The sequence below is a fragment of the Perca fluviatilis genome, chromosome 24 (assembly GCF_010015445.1).
Source record: "Perca fluviatilis chromosome 24, GENO_Pfluv_1.0, whole genome shotgun sequence".
Classification (NCBI taxonomy): Eukaryota; Metazoa; Chordata; class Actinopteri; order Perciformes; family Percidae; genus Perca; species Perca fluviatilis.
In genome coordinates this window covers 10,950,459-10,967,101 of record NC_053135.1, presented here as the reverse complement: position 1 = coordinate 10,967,101, position 16,643 = coordinate 10,950,459, and the positions used below count along the sequence as shown (strand labels likewise).

Below are 16,643 nucleotides of genomic sequence, written 5' to 3'. Positions count from 1 at the left end.
CCCTGTTGACTGCACCAACAACAAATACTGTATATGCCGTCTGCTGATGGTGAGAACACTTCCAGAGATACATATTTATAGATTGATAAATACTTTATAGCTAATGTCTTTATTTTCAGGTTTTGATGAGAAATCTAGGTCTGATAACAGTGGTCACAGTAAGTTAACCTTTAGGTGGTCTCAAGTCAGTCTTAGCATTTGATGTGTAGTTGCAGGCATATTTATTTTAATTTTGTTGTAACTTTATACTGTGACTTTATTTTTGAATCTGCATTGTTTTCTGTTGTATAGCCTATAAATGCTTTTGGAGGTACAGTCTCTTCTTGAGCACTGAAAGAATAAAGTATGGAAGCTTTAGACATGTTTATGGTGCCACTCTGTTGTGTTGTGATTGGTAGATCTATTTATCTTTAAAATTAAAAATGTCAACACAGCACTGTAAGATACTGTAGTGTTAGTAATGCAGCCTAGATATGAGTAGTGGATACAGAAATGATAAATGAATGCTATTCAGACGTGTTTGTGCGCCCACGTGCGCGTACTTGGTGCCACTCCTGCACTGTATGGCCTAATTGGGCCACAGCCAAGAAAGGTGGATACCATCAGACCTGTGGCAACTTTGGGCGGTAGATTCAAATTAGACTCAGACACGATGGCGCTCCGTGCAGTCCTACAGTTCCTTTGTGCGTTGGGAGTCTTTCACAAAGGTGAGAAAGAGATGATACAGAAGCCTCATTTAATTTAGCCTAAGTCTATATAATGTAGCCTGTTGTTCTTAGACTGAAAGTACAGATGTGTGACTCCTGTGTTTTTAGTGTTTATTGTCGTGTAATGTTTTGGGTGGTTAATGTTTGCATTGTTCAATGCTAAAATTCACTTTTTTTTTATCACATCTTGCAAAGAAACAAATGCCTAAACAAACGAGACTTCATTTGTGCGCCAAGTAACCACAACATGCGCACGGGAACATCTGCCCTATTTTCCAGGGTCTGACCTGGATCCACGTGGTGCCCGTAGAACTTGTACTGTTTTATTCCTCGTGTTATTAAAGCTGCGTAATGTTCCAGATAGATGACTGTCCTGTCCCAAACAGCAGCTGTCAGTAGGCTACTTTCTCTGCCCAGATGGTGTGTTTCTATCTCCTTACTGTAGCTGCACAGGTTGATAAAGGTTAGTTGCTGCTCCAGGCGCACGAGAGGACACAGACATTCAAAATAAGAAAACACTGGAGCAAAAGCCGGCCGTCGCGCAGCGTAATGTTAAAGCCACAGTGTGAATTCAGCATATGGGACCACAGATAACATGCAGCCTCACTCTCATTACTGGAAGATATGTTCCCCTTTCCCCATATATCCTATTTTTGTTGGGTTTGGATTATTTGAAGTGAAGAAATGCATAACACTGCTCCTCCTCCTTTGAACTCTTTCATAACACAACGTAACAACAGCATCAGATCACTAGAAGCACCACACGAGGTGACCTTCTCATTCCATTCAGGAAAAGTACATTTGGCCAATTATCATTTTCTGTTACGGTATTACAAAACTGGAATTCATTGCCCACTACAATCAAAGATATACATACATATTCCACCTTTACAACACACCTTAAAGCTGGCAGTCCGATAACTATTACTGCACACATCAATCTGTCAAATGTGGTGTGTGTTCGATGTGACATAGTCATTGTTGCTGTCGCTCCATCTCTGCTGCCTGCCTCCGTTATGTCTTGTATGTGCTTTCAATGTGGCCTCTGAGACTTTTCTCCTTTCTCTTGTCTCCTTCTTATTGATGGACTGCACGGACTGCTTTAATGCCATTGCCATTATTTGTGCCTGTTTGTTTGTGTGCCACTTCTTTGTATGTTTTATGTTTTAACCTTTTTTGCTTAGGCCTGCTATTATTATAGATGTATGTGTGTGTGTGTGTGTGTGTGTGTGTGTGTGTGTGTATATATATACATATATATATACATATATATATGTATATATAATGTGTTAACCATTGTATTCTAGGATGCCTATTGTTAGCTGGCCGGGGACTACAGCTGGAAATTAGCCGTTGAGGCAAAAGCTGCTCCTTTTACTGTATAGTTAATTAAAGGGGACTGTCCACGACATTATAAACTAATAATAAACATCCAATAATAAACTAAACTAAATATGCTGTGTTACGCACTCCACCTCTCAAACTGTCATCTCCTGCAGGTCTAACCTCTGTGATAGAAACCCAGCAGACTGTGATGGCAGCAGTGGGAGAAGAGGCTCAGTTAAACTGTCAGCTGATGCAATCTAAAGATGTTCTGCAGGTCACATGGCAGAAACTATTACCTGAGGGGGAGAAGAATCTAGCTACTTACAGCAACAAATTTGGTCAAACAGTGAATCCTGACTTTAGAAACAATGTGGAGTTTAAATGTGCTGGACTACAGAACAGCTCCATAGTCATCAGGAAGGTGATGGAGCAGGATGAAGGATGCTATCTCTGTTTGTTTAACACCTACCCTGAAGGAGCTCTCACTGCTACAACCTGCCTCCTTCTCTATGGTAAGAACCTAACTGTGTTATCAGAGACATTTACATGGTCATTCAGATCATATATATTTTTTAATATGCTCTTTCCAGAGCTGCATGAAGCCATTCTCCATGTTGGAGAATCCAACTCTCCTGAAGAGGCAGTAGTGTCCTGCTCGGCCACAGGTCGACCTGCTCCCACAGTTACACTGACTGTCTCTCACCACAACTCTTCCAGTGTCACCAACACCAACGGTACAGTCACTGTCACCACTACAGCTGTGCTGCCTCGTCTCCATGGCAACAGCACACAGGTTGGATGTGCAGTGCGAGTGCTCTCTGGTCCTCAGATAGAGGTGTTTACCATGATTCCTGAGATCAGACAGCCGTCTGCTGATGGTGAGAAACACTTCTAAAGATACAGATTTATGGATTGATACATACTTCATAGATCATGTCTTTTCTTTTTTTTTAGGTTTTGATGAGGAATCTGAAACTAATAATAGTGATCGCAGTAAGTTAATGTTCAGATGTATTACCATTCAATCGTTTAATAACTGTTGTTTATCATATCAAAATGTTTCCCATTTTTCCTTAAAGGTAGGACTTGGATCATATTGTCTGTGGTAGTCTTTGTTTGTGTTGTTGCTGCTGTCATCATCACTGCCATCATGCTTAGACAAAAAAATCACAACAGGTACTGCTTTTAGTCACTATCTGTCTCACTCTATGATAGGTGATACATGTCTGTCCTGCTCTAACTGATCTTAAATCCTTCAGTCTGTCACACAGGGAGGTGGATGAGATGTCTCCAACTGCAATCCATGATACTATTAAGTAAGACACTTTACTTGTCATCCTTCACTTCACACTCACAAAATGATTTGACCTGTCTACACTCTGTTGTATATTGTCACATTTTGCCATATATCAACTTATTATCCTTTTAACTTCCTGGATAATCGGATATTTACGGCATAATGTAATTGTAATGAATATCACTTTATCTCTTTATTTTTGGATCACTGTTACTCATTGTCAGCATGTTTATTCATATTACCTGTTCAGTTTCATTTAGTCATTGCAAATGTTCTGCTGTAATCATCACCGTGATGCTTATACGAAAACATAGGAACCAGTAAATAAATAATTGATAAATGTCTGTCCTGCTCTAACTGTTCTTAAATCCTTCAGTCTGTCACACAGGGACTCTGAGGAGAACAAGACGGACAACACAAGCATCCAAGAACCTGATGAGTATAAGACACTTTCTAATTGTTATTAACTTACACATATTTAATACTTCATTACATTTTTGAAATGTTCTGCACTCTGTCTATTTCAGAATTCTTTTTTTCTATACCACCTTGTCTCTCTACATATATTTGTACATGAAGCCATCATTGTGCTCTCACAGTCAGCATGTTCATTCCTGTTGTTCAGAGGAATTTAGTTATAGAAATATGTATGGCATCATGTAATAATGTGAGCGTCTTTTTCTTCTCAAGGGTCCATACGTGTGTAGTCACGCAGGACAATCAGATCAGAAAACGGACACCTCCTGAGAAAAGTCCGACAAGTGACAAGCCAGAGCCGTCACCTTCAATAGTAAGAAGACTTGATTTTGATCTGTGTCAACAATGTAACACAGAATAACCCTCAAGACTACAGCACCAGTACTCAGACACTAAAAAACGTGAGAGTGTTCCAAAAAATATAGGTTTTATATTTAGTATACCGTTCCATGTTTATAGGATCTTTTTAATAGCATTTCATTATCATTTTTATGTTTTCACATTGTTTGTATATTGGTCCTTTATTTAAGGAATGTCAAACAAATGAAAAATTTGATGCAAAAAGGTCACTTAAAATCTTTGCATTGATGTAAGCTAAAAATAAGTTTATAAAAGGACCCCTATATATCAGCGGTGATCATAGAGTTCACGTCGGAGAATAGCGCAAAACCTGTTTCTTCCTGACTGCAGCTGGCCTCATCAACAAAGGCCCGGGACCCCCCCCCCAACACCCCCACTGGCACTGACTCTGTCCTCATCCACATCTGACGTCAGGCGATACACCAACGCAATGAACTTTATACTTATTTATTAACTCTATTAATCTGTGGCTATTGAGGTTTACCAGTATGTCTAATTATCTCATTTTAGATTGCATGTTTTTATTTCCCATTCACAATTTTTTACTTTGCACATCTGAGGTAGTTTTTTTGTTAATAAAACAGTTTTTATAAAAAGTTTGTGTGATAAATGGGGTTTTACTGGCATTCACATGTTATTGTTGCCCTGGATTTATAATCTCTCTATCCATCTAGATCATGCACATTCAAATACCGTGGCCAAAACAAAATTTGGTTATTTGACAGGCAGGGTGTAAGTATATTAATAGGCTACTCCTTAAACTGTTGGCTTTACATAGACTTTTTATTAATAATAATGATATTCATTTATGCAAGTGAGATGTTGTCTATATGCCGACACAGAAAAAAAGTTCAAACACCACAAAACATCTAAAAATCGATATCGTTATACCTACAGTAACTTTGTAGCCAATCTCCCTGTTGACTGCACCAACAACAAATATATGCCGTCTGCTGATGGTGAGAAACACTTCCAGAGATACAGATTTATAGATTGATAAATACTTTATAGCTCATGTGTTTTTTATTTTTCAGGTTTTGATGAGAAATCTAGGTCTGACAACAGTGGTCACAGTAAGTTAACCTTTAGGTGGTCTCAAGTCAGTATTAGCATTTGAGTTGCAGGCGTATGTATTTTAATTTTGTTGTAACTTTATACTGTGACTTTATTTTTGAGTCTGCATTGTTTTCTGTTGTATAGCCTATAAATGCTTTTGGAGGTACAGTCTCTTCTTGAGCACTGAAAAAATAAAATATGGAAGCTTTAGACATGTTTATGGTGCCACTCTGTTGTAGTGTGATTGGTAGGTCTATTTATCTTTAAAATTAAACATGTCAACACAGAACTGTAAGATACTGTAGTGTTAGTAATGCAGCCTAGATATGAGTAGTGGATACAGAAATGATAAATGAATGCTATTCAGACGTGTTTGTGCGCCCACGTGCGCGTACTTGGTGCACTCTAAAAACTCCTGGGTTATTTCTTCAACGCAGTTTCTGGGTTATTTGTGTTGGGTTAAAATGATGGGTTATTTTTTCAGAGAGTAACCATTTTCTGGGTTATAGGGCTAATATTTTGACCCAATTCCTGGATTGTTTGGGTTGCTGGGTTATTTTTCAAAGAGTAACCCATGTTCTGGGTTATAGGGTTCTCTTTCTCTCTCTCTCTCTCTCTCTCTCTCTAATATATATATATATATATATATATATATATATATATATATAATGTATTTTTTGTTGTAGGGGTGTATTTTATGGAGTTATATTATCATGTCAACATAGTTTACAATATGAACAATCATACTTGTGTGTTGTGTACATTATGATAAAACAGTATCACCAGTATTTGTAGGAGAAATAAAGTGACACACCATCTAAACATGGATATATTAACTAAGAAATAGAAGAAATAAGGTCATATATTAAACCCTTGCCCCTATAACATACACATCAGTCTGCCAGAAATTCAGAAGAAGAGGAAGAAGAAACACCTCCTTCCCTCTCTACCCCCGTAGGAGAAAAACGAGGAAGAGGAGGGGCGGGACTGTTGATACAACGTATGTACATATCGTCATTTCAGAGCGAAGGAGCTACTCATCCCATAAACCACCGCGCACTAGATGAGTAACTTAGTATTTGAAGTAATGCAGGAAGTGTGCATTTAGTTTCCATGTTTGTTGTGTTTCCACAACAATGTTAGTGAGTAAATCTACTGAAATGGCCACCACACCATAACAGAGGAGTGGGATGCATCAGATGAGAATGCAGAGGTTTAGTCACATATTTCATGGCTGTAAAAAAAACAAACACATGCAAACCAGTACAATAAATTGTTGGGCAGAGTCATCCATTTTTATTTGGGCCACAGTGAAGGTGGATACCATAACTATGATACCATCAGACCTGCGGCAAACTGTCACACATTTGGGCAGTATATTAAAATACCAGAGACGATGGTCCTCCGCGCAGTCCTACAGTTCCTTTGTGCGTTGGGAGTCTTTCACAAAGGTGAGAAAGAGATGATACAGTAGCCTCATTTAATTTAATTTAGCCTAAGTCTATATAATGTAGCCTCAGGACTGATGTGTGACTCCTGTGTTTTTAGTGTTTATTGTCATGTAATGTTTTGGGCGGTTCATTTAGAAAGTATGTTATGTTAAATTCACTTTTTTTTATCATCTTGCAAATGCCTAAACAAATGAGACTTCACTTGTGCGCCAAGTAACCACAACATGCGCACGGGAACATCTGCCCTATTTTCCAGGGTCTGACCTGGATCCACGTGGTGCTCGTAGAACTTGTACTGTTTTATTCCTCGTGTTATTAAAGCTGCGTCATGTTCCAGATAGATGACTGTCCTGTCCCAAACAGCAGCTGTCAGTAGGCTACTTTCTCTGCCCAGATGGTGTGTTTTTATCTCCTTACTGTACCTGCACAGGTTGATAAAGGGTTAGTTGCTGCTCTAAGTGCACGAGAGGACTCAGACATTCAAAATAAGAAAACACTGGATTTATAGCCTATATAGACAAAAGCCGTAACGCAGCGTAACGTTAAAACCCCCAGTGTAAATTCAGCATATGGACCACAGATAACATGCAGCCTCACTCTCATTACTGGAAGATATCTCCCCCTTTCCCCATATATCCTGTTTTAGTTGGTTTTGGGTTATTTGAAGTGAAGAAATATGCTGTGTTACACACTCCACCTCTAAACCTGTCATCTCCTGCAGGTCTAACCTCTCTGATAGAAACCCAGCAGACTGTGATGGCAGCAGTGGGAGAAGAGGCTCAGTTAAACTGTCAGCTGATGCAATCTAAAGAGGTTCTGCAGGTCACATGGCAGAAACTATTACCTGAGGGGGAGAAGAATCTAGCTACTTACAACAAATACTTTGGTCAAAAGGTGAATGCTGGTTTTGAAGAGAAAGTGGAGTTTAAATGTGCTGGACTACAGAACAGCTCCATAGTCATCAGGAAGGTGACGGAGCAGGATGAAGGATGCTATCGCTGTTTGTTTAACACCTACCCTGAAGGAGCTCTCACTGCTACAACCTGCCTCCTTCTCTATGGTAAGAACCTAACTGTGTTATCAGAGACATTTACATGGTCATTCATGTGATATTTTCATATGATATTTTTAAAATACAGTATCTCAGAAAAGTGAGTACACCCCTCACATTTTAGTAAATATTTCATTATATCTTTTAATGGGACAACACTGAAGAAATTACAAGTATTAAGTGTACAACTTGTATAACAGTGTAAATGTGCTGTCCTCTCACAATAACTCAACACATGACATGCCCTTCATTATACCTGGAGATTGGCATGGTTTTATGTCAGTTAGCCTAATAGCTGGTTTGATTTGCATTGAGAGATGATTTTATGGAAAGTAGATTATTTTATGGAAAGTACCCCATGCCAATCTCTAGGTATGGTGAAGGCTATGTGATGATGTGGGGCTATTTTAATTCCAAAGGCCAAGGGAACTTTATCAGGATGCATAGTATCCTGGATCCATTAAATAACTGGCCTTTAAAAATAAAAATCTGCCTGCCTCTATGGGAATTTAACATAGGGGTGGACTCACTTTTGATGCCAGCAGTTTAGACATTAATGGCTGTGTTTTGAGTTATTTTGAGGGGACTGCACATTTACACTGTTATACAAGCTGTACACTTAATACTTTACATTGTAGCAAAGTGTAATTTCTTCAGTGTTGTCCCATTAAAAGATATAATGAAATATTTATTAAAATGTGAGGGGTGTACTCACTTTTCTGAGATACTGTATATGCTCTTTCCAGAGCTGCATGAAGCCATTCTCCATGTTGGAGAATCCAACTCTCCTGAAGAGGCAGTAGTGTCCTGCTCGGCCACAGGTCGACCTGCTCCCACAGTTACACTGACTGTCCCTCACCGCAACTCTTCCAGTGTCACCAACACCAACGGTACAGTCACTGTCACCACTACAGCTGTGCTGCCTCGTCTCCATGGCAACAGCACACAGGTTGGATGTGCAGTGCGAGTGCTCTCTGGTCCTCAGATAGAGGTGTTTACCATGATTCCTGAGATCAGACAGCCGTCTGCTGATGGTGAGAAACACTTCTAAAGATACAGATTTATGGATTGATACATACTATATAGATCATGTCTTTTCTTTTCTTTTTTAGGTATTGATGAGGAATCTGAAACTAATAATAGTGATCGCAGTAAGTTAATGTTCAGATGTAGGCCTAGGCCTATTCCCATTCAATCGTTTAATAACTGTTGTTTATCATATCAACTTTTTTTCCCGTTTTCCTTAAAGGTAGGACTTGGATCATATTGTCTGTGGTAGCCTGTGTTTGTGTTGCTGCTGTCATCATCACTGCCAGGCTTAGACAAAAAAAATCCCAACAGGTACTTCTTTTAGTCACTATCTGTCTCAATCTATGATAGGTGATAAATGTCTGTCCTGCTCTACTGTTGTTAAATCCTTCAGTCTGTCACACAGGGACTCTGAGGAGAACATGACGGACAACACAAGCATCCAAGAACCTGATGAGTAAGACACTTTCCTAATTGTTATTAACACATATTTAATACTTCACTAAATGATTTAAATGTTATGCACCCCTTTTTTTCTATACCATCTTGTCTCTCTACCAGAGGTGGGTAGTAACGAGTTACATTTACTCCGTTACATTTACTTGAGTAAGTTTTTGAAAAAATGATAGGAGTAGTTTAAAATCACTATACTTTTTACTTTTACTTGAGTAGATTTGTGAAGAAGAAAATGTACTCTTACTCCGCTACATTAGGCTACAATGAGCTCGTTACTTTTCTTTTTACCTCTTTGGTATTCTACGCGTCATCCCCCGCGTTCGCCTCATTTTTATGTTTTATTTTGACAGAGAGAGAGACTTCCGCTAAAGGCTCTACCACGTGACTGTGTTTCACCAATCAAACGTAGTTGTGCAGTCTCGTCTCGTGCCCATACTCAAACTCAGCGGCGGGGACGGTGACAGACGGGTTAGTTTACAGTCGCAGCAAAACAAAAATGGCAATGTCAGAATCAACCATCGGCAATATGCAGACCCAGACGAGGAGGACCAGCCCAGAGGCCAGATCAACATCCTGGATCTCTTTCAGTTCCCCGGCTTCACCTCACCTAACAACCGCGGCCCGCAAGCTGTTTCATGACCACTGACATATACAACGGCGGTTAACAACTAGTTCAATCAACCCAGGGTTTCCCAATCTAGCGGCACGTGTTCACATAAAAGAGGTGATGTTTGCACAACACGACCAATAGCCACATATTTTACATAAGAAGAGCAAACTATAATTCTACATAAATATGAAGAACACAGACACGGTTTTACAGGCAAAACGCAATACAGTCGCTGCTTCCTAAAACAGGATGACAGCTGGCAAAAAAAATAGCCGACGCTGTAGATGCGCACAACTCTTATAAATATCACTTCCCCATCAGTCAGGCACAAGATCTGACCATAATTACACTTGTACTTTCCATAAACTGCAGTTGCTTTAGCCTTTTATTTCATTTGCAACCCTGGCAGAGGTAGCCATCGTGAGAGCAAATAAAAAAATATAAAAAACATAATTCAAACCGTCGTGCGCATTACACACGGCAAATATACCCATCAGGAAATGTTAACGGGGCTGTCGGTCTCTAAATGTTTTTTGTATGAGCGCACTCTCTCTCTCTCTCTCTCTCTCTCTCTCTCTCTCTCTCTCTCTCTCTCTCTCTCTCTCTCCGCGCACCGAGCTCCGCCTGATCTTCTAAGAACGGTGACGCCGTTATCAATCGAGTATTGTAGGCGGTGCTTTTACACCGGTTGATCTCTGATCTCCAACATAACCTGCTCCCGACCAGGTTAGGCGTCCAGCATGAGTTACCACGGCGATTGAACCCGATAACAAGTGATCCACCTTTGTGATTGAAAGCATGTTTACCTTAGTAAAAGTGCCAAACAGCAGCTACATTACCTTGTTCTAGTTCTGCCTGCAGAGCCTGGTAAAAAAAAGTATAAAGGTTTGGAAATTTGTGTTACTTGTGCTTATGTATTATTATTTTATTGATTTTATTTTTTAAGTACTTGAATTTACCTGGATTATTTTAATTTAAACTATTTTGTAATTAATTCATTCATTTAAATGTATTTAATTGATTGGATGAACTATAATTTGCCTACATATGATTATTTTGTATTTTTGTCCGTCTGATTGAATGCTTGTGTTAAAAAATAAATCAGACGTTACTCAACAGTTACTCAGTTACAGTTACAAGTACTTTTTTACTCTTACTCAAGTAATTATTTGGATGACTACTTTTTACTTTTACTTGAGTCATATTATTCTGAAGTAACAGTACTTTTACTTGAGTACAATTTTTGGCTACTCTACCCACCTCTGCTCTCTACATATATTTGTACATGAAGCCATCATCGTGCCCCTTATAGTCAGCATGTTCATTGTGTCATCAGTGTCAACAATGTAACACAGAATAACCCTCAAGACTGCAGCACCAGTACTCAGACACTCAGACATAAACTAAAACGCGTGAGTGTTTCCAAAAATTAGGTTTTATAATTTGTATACCGTTCCATTTGAATAACATTTCATTATCATGTTTATGTTTTCACATTGTTTGTATATTGGTCCTTTATTTAAGGAATGTTAAACAAATGAAAAATTTGATGCGGAAAAGTCACTTAAAATCTTCGCACTGACGTAAGTTAAAAATAAGTGTATAAAAGGCCTGTTTCTTCCCGACTGCAGCTGGCCCTCATCAACAAAGGCCCGGCATCGTTGTACAGTAACTTTGTAGCCAATCTCCCTGTTGACTGCACCAACTTGACGGAGATATGTCCCCGTTTTCATTGTTGGTGAATAGACTTTATTTGGCACCGCTGGAAGTTACCTGTGTACACCTGCGCGCGCAGCGTACGGACAACTTCCACTTTTGACAATTAGCCCGGCTGTGAAACAAAGATGGCAGACTGTGCAGTCTTCCTTAGTGCGTTGGGAGCGTTTGGAGTCTTTCAGGAAGGTGAGAAAGAAGATGAAACAGTCATGTGTGTTTCCTGAACTTATAGCCTACTGTCGCACGGTGTGATCTGTTTTTATTCAACTACAAAAATCAGCTGTGACTCCTGTATGTTTAATGTAGTTGCGTAACGACGCTTTGCATTTTGTTTTGTTTCTTCTCAGTAGGGTGTGGATTTCGATATCAAATATAATGCAAATAAGAGCAATATTATGATTGTTAGAAGGAAAGAAGACAGGAAATTAGTATTTCCTGATTTCTTTTTATCTACGGCTGCCCTTTAAGTGTGTGATGAGATCATCATATTGTCAATGATTTATCAGATGATAAGGACATCAACAGACAGTGTCGCTAGATGTATGCTCAGGCTAATGTGATTTCACGTAAATTTGGCATGTGCTCAGCGTTCTGTACACCACTATATACTGCCCACTTGTGGCGGTCAGCAAAAAGAACATGCAGAGACTGAATGTAGCGTCTAATAATGGCATGAGACTGCTTCTAAAACAACCGAGATGGTGTAGTGCTAGTCAAATGTTTGTTAGTGATGGTGTGCCTACCTGTTCTGCCTTAATAAGAAACCTTATTTATTGATACATGTGTAGAATGTCTGTCTCACAAAACAGAATTATACAAGCTTTGGCTTGAGCTCTGTCAGGTATGTATCTAGACTGTGGAGACATTGGCGCTCCTTTTTGTATATATTACTGGTGAAGGTTGTTGACCTTTTATTAATTTATATGAATTGTACTGTATATTTATTGTTATGTTTGTAAATATTGTCATTTTTAATGTACTTTGGACTTTCCATTTTTGTCCTGAATAAAGTTATCATTATATTATTATTATTTGCTATGTTGGTTTATCATTTTGCATTGGTTAATTCATATTTTATATAATATTTTGCATGAATTAAAATTTTGATTAGTTACTCTGTTTTCAATATTGCTATTTATTTATAAATTTGTTTGTTTGGTGTTTATTTTGACTGATATTGGCATTGCTTTGGGTCGCCCGTCGTAGAGGGCTGGCCCATTGTGTGCTTGATCCCTTCAAAACTGCTCCCAGACCTGATTGGGATTTATGAGGGATTGACAGTTAGATTCAGTCTGTCAATATGAATATCAATATCCATAATATTAATACCACAACTAATATTACCACTACTTATGATAATAACACGAATTACAACAATAAGACGTGTTGAAAAGAAGAGAAAATATATGTCGCTCACATAAACACACACATACATCAATCTATTGTACCATATAAGTTTCCCAGTGTGTTATGGTCTTCAGTGATGTCCAGTTCAGCCAGATAATGTCTTGTGATCTCTTTCCACAAATGTGTAATGTGTGTGTAGTGGTCCAGGTGATGTAAACATAGCTACCCAGGCTATTAGTGTGCAATACAGATAGATACTGATGAGAATCCCATTCATAACATGTTTACCCAGTGAAGTGAATTCTGTGGAGTATCTTATTAATGTTTGAGTTGTGTTTCCTGCAGGTCTAACCTCTCTGATAGAAACCCAGCAGACTGTGATGGCAGCAGTGGGAGAAGAGGCTCAGTTAAACTGTCAGCTGATGCAATCTAAAGATGTTCGGCAGGTCACATGGCAGAAACTATTACCTTATGGGGAGAAGAATTTAGCTACTTACAACAAATACTTTGGTCAAAAGGTGAATGCTGGTTTTGAAGAGAAAGTGGAGTTTAAATGTGCTGGACTACAGAACAGCTCCATAGTCATCAGGAAGGTGACGGAGCAGGATGAAGGATGCTATCTCTGTTTGTTTAACACCTACCCTGAAGGAGCTCTCACTGCTACAACCTGCCTCCTACTCTATGGTAAGAACCTAACTGTGTTATCAGAGACATTTACGTGATCATTCATATGAGATTTTTAAAATACAGTATATGATCTTTGCAGAGCTGCATGAAGCCATTCTCCATGTTGGAGAATCCAACTCTCCTGAAGAGGCAGTAGTGTCCTGCTCGGCCACAGGTCGACCTGCTCCCACAGTTACACTGACTGTCCCTCACCACAACTCTTCCAGTGTCACCAACACCAACGGTACAGTCACTGTCACCACTACAGCTGTGCTGCCTTGCCCTCGCAGCACAGCACGAAAGGTTGGATGTGCAGTGCGAGTGCTCTCTGGTCCTCAGATAGAGGTGTTTACCATGATTCCTGAGATCAGACAGCCGTCTGCTGATGGTGAGAAACACTTCTAAAGATACAGATTTATAGATTGATACATACTATATAGCTCATGTCTTTTTTTTTTAGGTTTTGATGAGAAATCTTGGTCTGATAACAGTGATCACAGTAAGTTAACCTTTAGGTGGCCCCAAGTCAGCATTGAATGTTGAGTCTTAATGATTTTTTTTCTCTTCTCTCCCAGATTTCACTGTGATCCTTGTGTTGTCTGTGGTAATGGCCGGTGTTTGTCTTGCTGTAATCATCACCGTCTGCATCTGGCTCATAAGAAAACACTGGAACTCAACATCTGTCTCTCATCTGTCTCAAAAAAAAAAAAAAAAAAAAAAAAAAGAGAAAAGGTTACTGTGAAAAAAACCATCACATCTACCCTAAAGTATCCTCTCCATCATTAAGGCGCGAGCTATTTAGTGACACAGAATAACCCTCAAGGCCGAAGTCCCTGAATGAAGACAGTTGGACTCGGATATTTCAATACGACACAGAGAACATGTCTGTCCCAGTTCATAGATAAGGATTTATGAATTACGAATGACTTATGGCAAATGTGAATAGTAAGGGCGGCACTGAATATAAAAAAAAAATAATGAATGTGTATGATTACTGTGGTACAGGAACCTTCGACCGGCATTATAGTAAGAACGTGTTAGCAGAACACAACATTTTAGGGAGGTTTTTAGTAATGACACATTGTGAGTAAAAGTACAATGTTTTGTTTTTATTTGATTGACCCAAGAACCTTTAATCACACAGAACCATCCGATAACACAAATATGTCACCTATTAGCATGTAGGAGACTATAGAATTGATTGGACCAATACAGAGTTGTGTGTATTGTGAGGAAGTGATGCAGAACTACCTATAATCTCTGTGCTATCATACCACTTCAGTGAGAAAACAAGTCTGTCCCTACAACTGGAAAATGATTGCAGGATCTCCAGATACATGCTGTAGAAACTATATGTATGATTTTATACCAATGAATGTGTACAGTTTTGTCATATATATGTTTATGTGTATATGTATTACATTTGTGTTAATGTTAATTAATAAAAAAAAAGATCCTTATTCAAATTTGTGGATGCTTTTTTACCACACTTAGTTTATGTGGGTGTAGAGCATAAATATAGTCTGTCTTTGAGGTGGCATACATTAACAATCAAGTCATCTTCAGTGAAAAAAAAAAAAACTTTTTACATTTATAATTCAAATATAAAGTACAGTTAACCCTAACTATAACTATAAGTAAACATACAGCCTATGCAGAATATAGTTCCTCCAAAATGGGTTTCCATTATGGCAAAAAAAACTTTAGTGCATGGAAAACTATTGTAGTATTGTGACATGAATATTAGGCATATTGATTCCTGCATGCTGTTTGTTTTCTGCAGATTCAAGTGAGTGATTCTAGCTGCTAACAACTTCACTTACAATTGGCTATGTTTAAGACTGAGAACATGTTTTGGAAATGTAGGCTAATTATTAACTAATTAATTAACTGACAGGTCATTGTATCGTCTCTAAAGCTAGGTGTTTTACATGCAGCTTGTCATACTATGAAGAGCAAAAACATATACGGAAATAGATTGCATTTCATCACTGCTGATCATGTTGAGCATGGTAATAACAATCACTAGCAAAACATGTTGATTTCAATGTCATTTCCTTGCCTCCATGCAAGTCTAACCTCTCTGATAGAAACCCAGCAGACTGTGATGGCAGCAGTGGGAGAAGAGGCTCAGTTAAACTGTCAGCTGATGCAATCTAAAGATGTTCTGCAGGTCACATGGCAGAAACTATTACCTGAGGGGGAGAAGAATCTAGCTACTTACAACAAATACTTTGGTCAAAAGGTGAATGCTGGTTTTATGAGAAAGATATGAGTTCAGATAGAGGTGTTTACCATGATTCCTGAGCTCAGACAGCGTCTGCTGATGGTGAGAAACACTTCTAAAGATACTGATTTATGGATTGATATAAACTTGATAGCTCATGTCTTTTTTATTTTTCAAGTTTTGATGAGAAATCTAGGTCTGATAACAGTGATCACAGTAAGTTAACCTTTAGGTGGTCTCAAGTCAGTTATAGCATTTGATATGTAGTTGCAGGCGTATTTATTTTAATTTTGTTGTAACTTTATACTGTGACTTTATTTTTGAATCTGCATTGCTTTCTGTTGTATAACCTATAAATGCTTTTGGAGGAACAGTCTCTTCTTGAGCACTGAAAGAATAAAGTCAACACAGAACTGTAAGATACTGTAGTGTTAGTAATGCAGCCTAGATATGAGTAGTGGATACAGAAATGATAAATTAATGCTATTCTGACGTGTTTGTGCGCCAACGTGCGCGTACTTTGTGCCACTCCTGCACTGTATGGCCTAATTAGGCAAATATATACTGTTATGGGCAAAGAAGGTGGACATCAGACCTGCAACAACTTTCACTTTCACTTTCACACATTTGTAGGCTCTCGCGAGAGCACATTTTGAAATTTGAACTCAGCTATTTGGTTGGGCGCGTAGATTCATATCAGACCCGATGGCGCTCCGTGCAGTCCTACAGTTCCTTTGTGCGTTGGGAGTCTTTCACAAAGGTGAGAAAGAGATGATACAGTAGCCTCATTTAATTTAATTTAGCCTAAGTCTATATAATGTAGCCTGTTGTTTTTAGACTGATGTGGGACTCCTGTGTTTTTAGTGT

General features: G+C 38.7%; 1 protein-coding gene and 1 long non-coding RNA gene across 3 annotated transcripts in view; both read left to right on the top strand.

Annotated features, from left to right (window-relative positions):
• LOC120554116 (immunoglobulin superfamily member 10-like) overlaps positions 1 to 16,643 on the top strand; it is a 32,555-nt gene that overhangs the window by 13,774 nt on the left and 2,138 nt on the right. The window contains exons 4-10 of one of the 2 annotated variants that reach the window (XM_039792735.1): positions 120 to 158; positions 2,207 to 2,545; positions 7,396 to 7,734; positions 13,229 to 13,567; positions 13,650 to 13,937; positions 14,010 to 14,048; positions 14,125 to 14,223. In XM_039792735.1, coding sequence (XP_039648669.1) covers positions 120 to 158; positions 2,207 to 2,545; positions 7,396 to 7,734; positions 13,229 to 13,567; positions 13,650 to 13,937; positions 14,010 to 14,048; positions 14,125 to 14,223 — 1,482 coding nt within the window. The remainder of the gene's footprint in view (positions 1 to 119; positions 159 to 2,206; positions 2,546 to 7,395; positions 7,735 to 13,228; positions 13,568 to 13,649; positions 13,938 to 14,009; positions 14,049 to 14,124; positions 14,224 to 16,643) is intronic. The other variant, XM_039792736.1, reaches the window with a different exon arrangement.
• On the top strand, positions 8,812 to 9,192 carry LOC120554121. Its single transcript, XR_005638318.1, has 3 exons — positions 8,812 to 8,876; positions 8,975 to 9,066; positions 9,149 to 9,192. It is a non-coding gene; the product is annotated as an uncharacterized LOC120554121 (long non-coding RNA).